Genomic DNA, 14018 nt, shown 5'->3' on the forward strand with positions numbered 1-14018 from the left:
TAAAATAATAAATTTGTTCTTTTGTACGCTTTGTTTTTCAAAGTATCCCTGTTTTAGCAAAGCTATTTTACAAAGTCATATTATAAATAAAAAAAATGAAATTTAATTAATAAATTTGCTCTTTTGTACGCTTTGTTTTCAAAGAATCCCTGTTTTAGCAAAGCTATTTTACAAAGTTATATTATAAATAAAAAAATGAGGTTTAATTAATAAATTTGCTCCTTTGTACGCTTTGTTTTCAAAGAATCCCTGTTTTAGCAAAGCTATTTTACAAAGTTATATTATAAATAAAAAAATGAGGTTTAATTAATAAATTTGCTCCTTTGTACGCTTTGTTTTCAAAGAAGTTATTTTAGCAAAGTTATTTTGCAAAGTTATATTATAAATAAAAAAATGAAATGAAATTAATAAATTTGCTCTTTTGTACGCTTTGTTTTCAAAGAATCCCTGTTTTAGCAAAGTTATTTTACGACAACTTAGTAGCACGTAATTATTTTTATCTTATATAGTTTGCTTTCAAGGGACCCATGAATTAGCAAAATTATTTTACAATAATCAGGTGGATAACTTAATCATAAAAATGTCTACATAATTCGAAATAAAAAACCTATTGAGTAGCACCTATAGTTTTACCTATAATTTTGAGAATTACCTATATTCTGGATATATAGTTAGCTTTACTATATTATAATCTGGAAGTATCTGTGTTAGAAAAGTTATTGTACAACAAATTTGTAATATGTAAAAGTTTTTATCTTATATACGGTTTTCCCTAATACGTTTGTTTTCAAGGAAACCACGGGTTAGCAAAGTTATTTTATCATAATCAGGTAAATAACTTAATCGTAAATATATCTACATAATTCGAAATAAAAAATGTATTGAGTAGTACCTATAGTTTTACTATACTATAGTCTGGATGCATAGAATTGTTAAATGGATTTAAAATATATTTTATCACACACACACAATATAATACAATAGAATAAAAACAATAACCATCAGGATCCTTTAGGAATTTTAATTTCAGTTTTACCTTCGAATTTGAGGTATTAATTTAAAATTTTAAAAATTTAGATAACGGTTGACAAACTAAATTACATTAAAAGATAAATAGCAGTTTATTCGATCCGGCTTACAAATATGTGTCTCACTGTTATAAAGGAATAAACAATATTTTTAAACAACTGGGACAACCTTCAGTGTTTTATAAAGCTTTTTTCAGAAAATATAAATTCCTAAAAAAACGTAGGAAAGAGATTTTTAAAAAATATTTCTGTTTGCTTACAGATTGGATTTTTAAAAAACTGCTTCCGTAGAACATGAAAGATGATATGAGAAGGAGAATATAAGAATCTTGAGAAAAATAATGTTTATTTTTAGCAACTGCAGAAACCCAAATCGATGCAATTTCGAATTCATCGAATTTCTTTACTGAATTGAGAATTTTTAAGAGAAATAAATTTTGTATTTCTAATTTTTCTGCATCATTTGCTAAACAAAAGTAAGCATTAAATCCCTTTGTTAGATAAATTAAAATTTTTTAATCTTCTCCTAGGTTCTTTCATTCGTCTTATATGTGGCGTAAATATCTTGCGAAATTCTGAGAACATTCGAATCATTTGATAATAACAATTTAAATATTTTATGTATCGAGTTTAAAATACTTTGGAGAAAAAAAATTAAACACAGTAAAACAAGGATATGTAAAACAATATGACAACTTTCTTGTGAGCTATTTTTACTCATGTTCAAATAAAAAATGCATCTAATAATAATATATTTTTATTGTTTCAACACGTTGAATGCCATGGGGGTCGCTGATGGCCGGCGAAGCTAAGATTATTCAAAACACATAATTCGAGTAAAATTTTAATTTTTTAAAATTATTATCGTTACTAAAATGGTTTGAAAAAAATTAATGCAATATTGAACACACAAAAATAGTTTTATTTATATACACAGAGATGCCCACTTGCTCCGGACAGCGAATAAATGTTTTCAAGTGGTAGTTTATAATTTGTGACTCTTGATTGAATAAATTCAATTTAGTCGATATTTATCCACCACTATTTCTAAACAATTCATAGACTTATATAATTCACCACTTTTTTTTCAGATATGTCAAGCTAAACCTTTTAAAAAGTAGTAAAATTTGTTTAACATTTGCAAATTTAGTTTGCAGTTATTTACCGAGTGGTCAGACGAGCAAGCCATGCAAAATTAGCATGGCATTCAACGTGTTAAGATTATTTTAAACAGAACATAAACTTTTGTTTCCTCTCCAAATATTTTATCAATATCTATAAAACTGAATGACCAAAACCATTTGACCGAGAGTGTTAAATTTGGCACACTGATAGTGCGAAGCACGGGTGAGGTCACTGTCGATACCAAACCATTCTACTACGAATCGTTCGAGACAAATGAGTTAAAAACAAAATGGAATTTTTTGATTGATGGTTAAGTGTCAGTCATTGTTTTTAATTTTATTCTAGATGATTGCCTTTTCTCAAATAATTTAAGGATTACATCAATGATATATGCTAACTTATAGCTATGTTTGATAAAAAGAAAGAATATATTGCGCATTTAGTAAGTTTTAATGAACGATTATCTTTAGTAATATTTTCACTATGTCAAATAAATTAAATGAACAACGTTAACGTTGTAGCATGGGGGGATTACGTAACCAAATTAGTATTTCTAACTAGTATCAAAAACCACATGCTTATTTTGTTTGTAATAATTCTTTTAAAACGCGTTTCTATGAAAGTAAATGATTTAAAATAAACGGTAATTGAAATGAAAAAGAAAATTCTTTTATATTGAAAGGCAAAATTGATGAGAAAGTGATACTAGTTCTTTTAGGAGAAACGTAAAACATTCTCCACATTATTATTGACACTAATGCTTGCTTAATTAATATTGGTAATATGTATTAATTTCATAACCCTCGTTGAACAGTCGGTCGAATTTTCTGCCTGCGACTACCTATGTTCAACTCCGTGTCCTTAAAAATTTGAACTCAATCTAGAAGACAAAGGAAATTTGCTTTCTGAAGGACTTTTTGATGGAACTAACCCGCATTTGCACTACATTGAGAGGAAAACCACGAGAACCTCCCACGGTTAGCCTGGCGGCAAAGGGACTCTAACCCATGATCTGCCTACCACTGAAGATATTTTACGTCAGCAATGTGATCGGTGCGAGCCGGGTGTGGAATTCCATTTAACCAGTCATTATCGGGATTCTAACCCAGTTTAGTACATTGGAGAGCGAGAGCTTTATCCCCTGAGCCACCACGCCTCAATATGTATCAATTGAAATAAATAAAAAAAGTTTAACGGATAAAAGGTACTTCTTTGCTTAGGGCAACAGTGGAAAATCGCCATTAGTAGATGACGCTTACTTTATTTTAGTAATAAGTACAACAGAGATGCCAATTTGCTCTGGACAGCGGATAAATGTTTTCGAGTGGTAGTCTTTTAATATATGATTCTTGGTTAAGTAATTCTATTTATAGGATTTTCACTCACCACTAATTTTAAATTATTTAAATATTCCATACGTGTTGAAAATTTTAAAAAGTTGAAAAAATTTAACTGAAGTCTGCAAGTTTTAGTTTGTAGTTCTCTACCGGTTTTTAAAATATTTTGTCATCTCCGGAGAAGTTGGCATCTCTGATACTACTGTATAGGGGAAATAGGGGAGGTTTTAATAAGAATTCTAAGAAGGATTTCTTTTGTTCGAGAACATATTTCTAATGATAAGAAAGATGGTGTATCAATATTTTAATGAATTAGTATTAAAAGAACTTTTTTTTACTATTTTTATACTATCTATAAATATTTAATACAGTAAATTATAATATTAAGACAGAGTCAAAGCCACGCCTTGTATTCCATATCAAATTATTCAGAGATGCCAATTGCTCCGGACACGCCAAAATAATTAAAAAAAAACGGTAAATAACTACAAAGTAAATTTATGAAATATTTGAATAGTTTTGCTTGCTTTTTAAAAGGTATAGCATGACATAAGTACCATAAAGTAGTGAATTATATAAGCCTAAGAATTATTTAGAAATAGTGATGGATAAAATTCTACTAAATTGAATTTATTAAACCAAGAATCACAATTGATAAACTACCACTTTAAAATATGTATTTGCTGTCCGGAGCAAGTTGGCATCTCTGATTATTATAAAAATATCATTTAATTTTGAAATTTCAGATCTATCTTCCTACTAGTGATGAATATTTCAGGGTAGGTAGAGGGTATGAAGTATTCTATATACGAATATAACATAAAATCACTGGGAAATATTGAAATATTTTTAGTTTCATTAATTGCATCGGTATATGCCTCTTAGCATGATTTCCTGGTTAGTTCAATACTTTATAGATTATTTTCTTCTTTATCCCCCCCCCCTACAAAGAAAGGATCTAATCATCGCAATACTAATAATCGCATAAAACTATTTTTTAGCTAATGAATCGTGAATTTATTGGTAGTATAATTTTACCAGCGTCGATTTACTGAACTGCATTTAGAATTATTAATGACTCTACTTATTTGAAATGTAGCAACCAATTTGGGTCAAGATTTTAACCAAAATATAGCAACTAATTTGAGACGGATAGAGTAGTAAAGATAACAGCACATTTTCAAGACTCTGGAGTTTCAAGTGTTACCGGTGTTTGTAACAGCCACGCTTGAATTTCGTGGCAGAAACTAGTCTAAATTTCCACAATTGTTGCTTTTAATGGATTACATGGTCTGAGACAGTGAAATGGTACACCAGAATGGGCATTGAAGAAGCTCAATAGTTGTGAAGAGAGAGGCCATGTATATATTTAATATATTAATAATAATACCAATATATTATTTTTAGTTTTAATATATTATTTTTTATTTATATAAACGTATTTTCGTTATCACTTCAAATAAATGATTAATAAGTTTTATATGCAATTCCACTTTATTCCAGCTCTTGCGTGGTGATGCTTTTAAAATGCGGGCAAAGGTGCCAAAATTCTGGAAGTTTTGAAACCTTAGATAAAATAAATTGAGTTTCTACCACTTTTTTCCCTTTAAGTCGCCAGTGACATCCCTGGGGTAGCCAATTTTCTGCGTTTTTTGTGAAAAGTTATTCTAGTGGTAGCTAAGTTTATGTTTTCCGCACCACTACACATGAATGATTTAAAAGTTCATATGCAACGCCACTTTGCTCAAACTTTTTCGTGGTGAGGTTTTTAAAATATTGACAAGTTTACAAATTTAAATTTTTGAAAGCTTTGGTTTTTAAACGTCTACCATTCTATAAAATATTTTGAAAAAATCGTAGTAGTTGGCAAGGTCTGTACATATGAAATTCAGGTCTGCTACCTGTGAAATTCATTACCGATTTTTAAACGATTAATGTATATTACAGGTTATGCGGAATGAGGAGACGAGAAGGTATACCAGATTGCGCATTGAAAAAATTCAATCGTTGTGCTGGAAGGAGAAGTAGATATTTGCCACCAGAAGACAGTATACAACAAAGCAGCGCCCTCAGAACGTGTGGGATGTGGGATGAAGTGTGTGATGCAATTGCTGGAGACGAAGGAAATCTTTGCATCCAGGTGTCTTTTGATAGAGACGTCATGCTTGTTGGCATCACTTTGGAAGCTTGCGGGTCAGAAAAGTAAGTAACACGAACAGATTTATTTTATTTTGCTTTGCTCTCTAAAGTAAGAATCATTACAGTTTTAGAAAAAAATAGTTTAAAGAGAACTGTTTAAGTGAAATTCATTAAGCTTAGTTTAGGGAATGATATTTTAAGTTCGGCTTCCGTACTTATTTGTACTCAAGCACCTGAACCCTTATACAAAACCCAACCTTTAAGCGATCTTGATAAAAAATATAAGTTTGGTCCACATTTGTGGTCGATTTCTGAGTCTCTTTCTTTAAACTTCCATACCCATCTAATAAGAGGACTTTCAACCATAACAGATTCAACGTGCATCTTTCTGCGTTTCTCTAACAATTTGACGAACTTGCAAAGCGTGCAAGTTATCTTTGTATTATTATTAGTGTTATAATTATTAGAAAGTTTTATGATTAGTGTAGTTCATCTTTATTATCACCATTTATTCTGGGCTCTCTCATCGCAATGTGCAGCTCAGAGATTATGAAGAAGGCATTACAGAATTGGTTCTATGTCGTCACACACTTTCTGTAAAGTATTGGAGTCAAGGGTCCACATTGACAGCACACTTTTTGACATAGCCTTTTCAGTTTATCAACCCTCCCCCCCACTCAAAGGCTTCAAAACCGTCAACTTAAATGCTCGGTTATAATTTCTCAAAAGCTCATTTCTCCGACAGTACAATAAACCCGACCGTGCGGACATAAAAGGGAAATGAGAGCGAAATTATATATTAGTTTTCTGTAGGGACCAGTTCTTATATTTTCATTCATTCTTAAATATATATTCTTATATTTAAATTCCTATAATATATCAAAGTTGCAAACTTGCACCACTTTGTAAAATTCAATATTCTGGTAGTTGCAAAATTTAAGTTATTTTTAGTATAGTATTTTTCCTTTCATGTAATTTATCCACCACTACATATCGAAAACCCGAAGTATCATATAAAATGCAACTTTCTTCAACCATTTTAGTTGTTGCTATTGTAATAAGTAGGCGTATATATTCCATGTTTTTTTAGTTCTACAATTTAATACGCTAATAATTTATTAAAACTTTTCCGGAGAGCATAGCAACTGGACTCTCTGCTACATTACTTCTTCTTACGCTTTTTATGTTTACATATTACAGAGATGTCAACTTGCTCCGGACAGAAAATAAATATTTTCGAGTGGTAGTTTATTAATGTATGATTCTTTGTTTAAAAAATTCAATTTATTTGGTTTTTATCCACCACTATTTATACATAATTCGAAAGCTTATATAATTTGCCAATTTGTTCTAATTCAGTCGCTATATATCGTTTAAAAAGTAAACAAAATTAATAAAATATTTGCAAATTTTAGTTTGTAATTTACCATTTTTCTTAAATAATTATGACTCGTCAGGAGCAGTTGGCATCTCTGATATTATATTGATTTATTTATATTATTATGGTAAGTTTAAGTATATCTCATCTTCACGAATATCAAAGTAGTATTTTGTCATCTTCCGTTGTCATTTACATATTATTGCTCGATGTTGTTTATAAGATTTATTTATATTCATTTTATTATTTATTTTCATTAAATTTCATTATTTTTAATGATTATTTTGATAAATTATAATTATCAAATAGTTAATCGACGTTCTGGTGGACAGCCGAAAGTCCAGCACGTGTATCACGCCTTCCTATCTCATATATTACCTTTAAAAAAAACGAATCTCTGAATATCAGAAAATTTTTATTTCATTTATGCTACAACAAAATAGCTTCTCATTTAATTGGTGCATGTGTTTTAATGAGCTTTTTGAGACTGTCAATACCATTAATTAATTAATTGCTCTTTATACGCAGTTTGAAGTAACAGTTAAGTCCATCTTCACTTTTACTTCGTTCTTTTTCGACGATATGTCTGTTTCAATTACTCCCAAATGAGCTCTAAATCTGAATCTAATTACATTAAGCTGATTTCTTTAATGAGTATTATGAGCTTTTTTTCCCTTCCTATTTCAATTCACTCAAAAAAGTTTAGAGTTGCTACGCACCCGGCAAATATAGCCCATTTTTTATAAGATCATTTTATTTGTACCTTTTTTTGGTAGGAGTAACTGCAATTGATTACCACTTTTTTTTATTATAACAAGCATATTGAAATGTCAATTGTACTGAGTAATATTTCCCAAAGTCTATTTATTCATTCGTATTTAAATACCGTCAATTAATCCTTTGACGAACAATTTTTGCTAAACATATTTTTCATGTTTTTTTTCCCTCTACTCTGTATTATTTTTTGTCAAAATAAGTGAAAAATATTATATTTAGCATTTTAGTAATTTATGGTTAGGAAATACTGTATGAAACACCGATGTCTCTTTCTGCTTTAACCCTTTCGCGCCGACTGTCACAAATACGTGCCATCATAAAACCGTATCAACCAGGGTAAAAAGATAAAACTGGTAATCAAAGTATTTCTTTAGCACAGTTTATTTGTGGGCGGAGTTATAATTGTTTGATTTTTTTTAATTCACCATTACTTTGTTCAAAATAAAACTATTTAGTTATACTTTGAATTAACATTGATTATATATATGATTAAAGAATCAATAATTAAATTAAAAGCAAAGTAAGTCTGTCAAATTAGCAACGACTACATTTAAGTTACCGTTTTTTATTTAACTACAACTTGATTCTGATTTTGTGCGAATGCTTTTCTGAATCACCCGTCCCCAAGGGGTTAAAGGTAATATCTAGCAGACACGGCTCACTTTCGAACAATAATTTTTCAAATTTGTACTTTATTATATCAAAGAGAAAATAGTTTTTCATCATCGAAAAGTACAAAATCAATTATTGATAAATTTTTGAATATGGATGAAAAAATGATTCAAATTACCTTTTTTGGATTTTATATTTCAGTAAAAATATAATTCCTATAATCAAACAGATTTTTTTTAATAATTATCAAACTGTTTTTTAGCGGTATTTACCCATGTACAATTAAAGGGTTAACGCCACTTCGAGGTAGTGCAAAGTTAGCTGTCTATTTCCAACTATTTTGTTCTATGACACGTCTACAAATTTGAACATTAGTTGTCGTAAACGCAAAATTAGGTCTGGTATTCAACGGACGGTTATAAAATATAATCGTCGTTGTACAACCGACCCAATTCAGGGTTTACGAGTACCTATGTTCAATTTCGTAGCCTCGTAATGTTGAACCCAATCCATAAGACAAGGGAACCTCTGGATGAAGTATTGGAAGAAATTTGCCTTCGTAGAGGAACCGCTCCTTCTTGATCCGCACTAATCTGCGTTACACGAGGAGGAAAACCACGAAAAACTTTCTTGGACAGCTTTACGGTTTTGGACTCTATCCGATGATCCATCTACCACTAGGGATATTTTCGCGTGAGCACTGTGGTCAGTGCAAGTCAGGTGCGGAATTCGTCTCGACCAGCCAACGTTGAGATTCGAACACGGTCTTAGGAGTCGAGTGCTCAATCCCCTAAGCCACCACGGCTCTTATTTCCAACTATTGGATAGATTTTTTTAATTTGAATCCTAAAGTTCCCCTTCCCCATCTATAAATGGAGTTATTTCTCTTATTGTTTCAAATACTTGACAACAGGAAATGTAATTAATCAACGTAAGACGATAAAATTGGTAACCAAACTAATTCTTTGGCAGTTGATCCATGAACGGGTTATAGTTGTTTGTTTTATTTTACTCAAAACTGCTAAGTAAAAAATAAAATTAGATAGTTACAGAAACGATCATCATAGCTTCAAATTTGTTCGGCCGTTAAGAAATAATTTTCTTAGTGGTAGCCACCTAAACGTTTTGATGTAAGTCATTTAACCCCTTGGGAACGGGTGATTCAGATAAGCATTCGTACAAAATCAGGATCAGGACGTAATTAAATAAAAAACGGTACCTTAAATGTAGTCGTTTCCAATTTGACAGACTTACTTTGCTATTGCTTTAATTATTGTTAGTTTAATCATATATATAATCAATGTTAGTTTAAAGTATAACTAAATAGTTTTATTTTGAACAAAGTAATGGTGAATTAAATAAATCAAACAATTATAACTCCGCCCACAAATAAACTGCTAAAGAATTACTTTGATTACCAGTTTTATCTTTTTACACTGGTTGATACAGTTTTATGCTGCAGGTATTTGTGACAGTCGGCGCGAAAGGGTTAAACCTAACGCAGCCACCTAAACGTTTTGATGTAAAATAATTTAAAAGTTTCAAAACAAATTTTTTAACCTATAGTGACAAATCAATAATTTAAAAAAAATAATATGTATATAATCTCTATTAGTTGGCTAGATTTTCTCTTAAATAATATAATTTGTAGGAGGTTTTTCCAAATGAAATTCCTGTTTTACTACCACTTTGTAAAATCTTTTCAATATCCACACAAGGGGCCGGGATAGCCTGGTCGGTAGGGCGCTGGGCCCATATCCAAGAGGTCGTGGGTTCGATCCACGCCGGCCGAAGACTCCCCGTGTAGTAAATGGTGACTGATGCACGTTAAATCTGTCGAGTCTCAAAGTCCTCCATGTTCCCACAACAAATCAATACCTCTGGGGGTACTGATCCAGGAGTTTCCTTGTCTTCTGGATTGTTTCAAAATTACAAGGCTACGGAGTTGAACGTTAGTAGTCGTAAACCCATGAACTTGGGTCGGCTGTTCAACGACGGTTATAAAATAAAATAAAATATCCACACAACTGGGTAGATATGGATCATTGATTAGGTAGGCATATTTGCCAACTCTTACGGTTTTCCCGGAAGATTTTACTTTTGTATTTAATCTGGTAGCAAAATTTATAGAAACGCATTTTATTCCTAATTAAATATGGTTATAAATGTTTTTGACTACCATTACACTAGCAAAGCTGCCAAATTGTACGACCGTTGAGAATTAATTTTCTTAGTGGTAGCAACATTAGCTATTTAGCATATTAAATTTTGGCGTTTAAAGTTTCAAGATTTCTTTTTAACCTACCACGATGAATCAATAAAGTGAAAAAAGGATGTAGTATAAAATCTATTTGTTGACTATTTATGCTTATAAGGTCTCTTAATAGTTGTGTTTTTAGAACATTCTACGAAACTTTATTGTTGTTGCTCTACCATTTTGTAAAATTAGAGGTTGTATGAATAGTATTGCTGCGTTTGCTTTGTCTGCAATGCTTTTAATGTGATCATTTCATGTACGTTTGCTGTTTATGATTAGGCCATTTTTTAAACTATTGGTATTTGATCCTTAAACATTTTTAGTTGGTATTGTGGAAATATTTTTAATCCTTTTTTTGTCTGAATAGAATTTGTGATTTTCCGGCGTTAACCCTTTAATGGGCCCTTTATTTCAAGTAAAGATAAATTAATGTATTTTTGGAATTGAAATTGTTTAATAATTGTAGTAAAGAATAGTAATTGATATAAAAAAAAACTTTATAAAAATGCCATTTTTTGGTGGTAAATATATTTAAGAAAACCTATTAGGAGCTTACTGACTTTTATTTTTCTTTATTTATAAAATAAATTCCTTAAATGCTGCAAACTTCAAAAGAAATGATGTATTTTATAACTTTTATACGTTTTTTAAAAGTGACAAATGGTTACCAATTTTATTCAAACTCACTTCAAGAAAGCTGAAGTCATTGAAAAATGGAAACCTAAATTAAAAACGGTAAAACGTGGTGGTAAATATACTTACCACGGCCTTCAAAAGGAAAAATTGCTGTTTTCCACTTGACACACCAGTCTTCTATTTCATATATTTGTTTCTGTAATTTATGAAGGGCAAGGTTAAGATTTCTGGTTTTAATGAGGATTCCGGTGTCATCTGCGTCGAAAGTTGTAATGCTGTTTTAATATCAGCTGATGATAGATTAGGAGAAACATCATTCGATTGCACTCGATCTTAAAAAAACATTAATGCAGGGCATACCGCCTAATGTATACCGGGCAGTAGCACTTAACTAGACCTAGTATATATTTCGGACACTTATCAAAGTGACTATGTGATTGTCAACATTCACCGGTGGAAGTCAGAAACCACCACTTTCGGACAGTCACAGTAACTGCTCTATAACTATTATTAAATAGTTTTAGTCACAGGTAATTTGTTTTCTCTGAGTTTAAGATGGAAAAGATATGCTTTTATGACCAACAGTGATGGAACGCTAGCCCAAAAAAGTAAAGAAAGTAATGGAATTTAGTTTCATCATTCAATTTCTTAATTTAACCATTCGTTAGAATTTATATATTTATTAACACTAAAGATTATCACTAATCAATGATATATTTTTAATTTGAAAACATCATCAATTTCTTTATTAAGAATTAACAGTAAAAATAGATTTTCTAATTTAAATCTTTTATAATTAATTTCCGCTTTTCGCTGGTAACCACTTTTTTACCTTTTCAAACACACGTTTCATCAGACTATCAATGTTGTTGGGTTTTTTTCATTTACAGATAATTAGCAGATCTTCTCGATGGTTCCATTTTTCGATTAGAAAGAAATAAGAATTTCTTTAGATTAAATGAAATATTTTTAATATTTTTATTAAGCCAAACAGCTATTTTCAAATGCTTTAGGACAATTACCAAATACTGTATATGCGTTTATATGTGAATGCCGCATATGTGTGAATGCCGTGATATGTTTTCAAATATAGAAATATGGGTTCTTTCACATATTTTCCACATACATCCTAGTGTTTTCAAAATTTCGCTTAGCATGCTCTCACCGTTCTCTCAATTGTAATTAATATTCCGGCTCTAATCATCTCTATTCGTCATTTAAAACCATTCAGGATAGATAAATATTTTTCTAAATATCAAAATTGAAGTGTTTTTAATCTTCCAGGGAGAACATGTTAAATACATGTACAAAAAATTTTAAATACACGTACAAAATAGTTACTATAAAATAACCATCAAGACATTCCCTGCAAAAATGTTCCTCCTTTAGAATAGTGCTCATGCAGCAAAAACAATGATAGCACCCATTATTTATCCTGCAACAAAAGATGTAGATGTAGCAATGCTCCAATTCAAAGTAGGTTGTCAAATCGGGATAAATACAAAAAAACATTTAAAAATTTTTAATTTCTAAAATATAATTTTATAATTTAAAGAAAATGTATTTTAATGCAAAAAGAAAATGCATATTGTCTTTTAAGTCTTTAAATATAAATTGAAAATAATATTTCTAGCAATTGTTAAAAAAAAAAATCGCAAACAGTTTTAAAAATCATTTTAAGAACGAAGGAAATGATTATTGGCATTTGAAGTAATTTATAGACTTTAAAAAATGTTTCAGCTTATTAAATCAAACATTTTTTCAACACTATTTTTAAGCATAATTTCAAATATCCTCTGTTTAAGTTTGACAGACGATGTAAGATAAATAAAATGAGTATGTCCTTTTTATATTTATAATTTATTTTGTTATATTGTTTAAAATAAAATTTACAGATTGATGTTTTGCTTTTGGAATACAGTGAAATAATAAAAAGCAAGAAAGAAAATATTTAGGTTCCTTAAAGTTCTAAATTACTTTAATTGAACAAGCGATAAGAAACTTAAATAAAATAGGTTTTATTTAAGACGGTAATGCACAGATGGGAGACGAAATAATACGAACATTTCTATACTGACTCCACATAAACAATCTTTCAGCAGCACGTTTTGGATGATTTCACATTTCAAAACTGTTTGCACAATTAAAAAAAAAATCATTCTTGAAGCTTTTAGAAATGGTTTCATTTTTCCCCACGCAAAATTCGGATGGATCAAATTGAGAAGTTAATAACTTCTTTCGAGTTGCACCACCAGTGATCTTGAGAATTTATGTAAGAATGCTTTTAGAATTATAGTAGTTTAAAAAAGGAAAGAAGCATTAAACTTCCTACGCTCGTCTTACTTGTTGCAAATTTTGCATATTTAGAATGACATTCCTTCTGAAAGATTCATGCACGATCTTTCCAACAGTTATGCCATTCTCCAAAACTATTGTTTCTAAAAGAAAGATTGTTTACATGAAGTTAATATGGAAGGATTCGCATTATTTTGAATCCCATCTGTAAGTAATAGTCAGGGGAGAAAGCTAGTAGTAAAACCATTTCAGTTATTGCTAGTTTTCGTGAGGAGTTTACTTATTCTTCTCTTAAACTATTCAACAATATCTACTTTATTTTGGAAAAGAAGCAGTTTTATATTTATGCTTAAATTATAAAAGGACTCTTGATAGTTACATATATTTAATTTTTCGCGAAAAAAATGCTGGAATGAAAAGTCTTTCGCACCAAT

General features: G+C 30.2%; 1 protein-coding gene across 1 annotated transcript in view; it reads left to right on the forward strand.

Annotated features, from left to right (window-relative positions):
• The window catches only part of LOC107457271 (uncharacterized), a 55706-nt gene that overhangs the window by 39855 nt on the left and 1833 nt on the right, over window positions 1–14018 (forward strand). The window contains exon 4 of the mRNA XM_016075397.5: window positions 5438–5692. Within this exon, the coding sequence (XP_015930883.3) occupies window positions 5438–5692 (255 nt within the window). The remainder of the gene's footprint in view (window positions 1–5437; window positions 5693–14018) is intronic.

This window comes from Parasteatoda tepidariorum, chromosome 8 (assembly GCF_982258835.1).
Source record: "Parasteatoda tepidariorum strain Cologne lab strain chromosome 8, Ptep-v5.0, whole genome shotgun sequence".
In the NCBI taxonomy this organism is placed as follows: domain Eukaryota; kingdom Metazoa; phylum Arthropoda; class Arachnida; order Araneae; family Theridiidae; genus Parasteatoda; species Parasteatoda tepidariorum.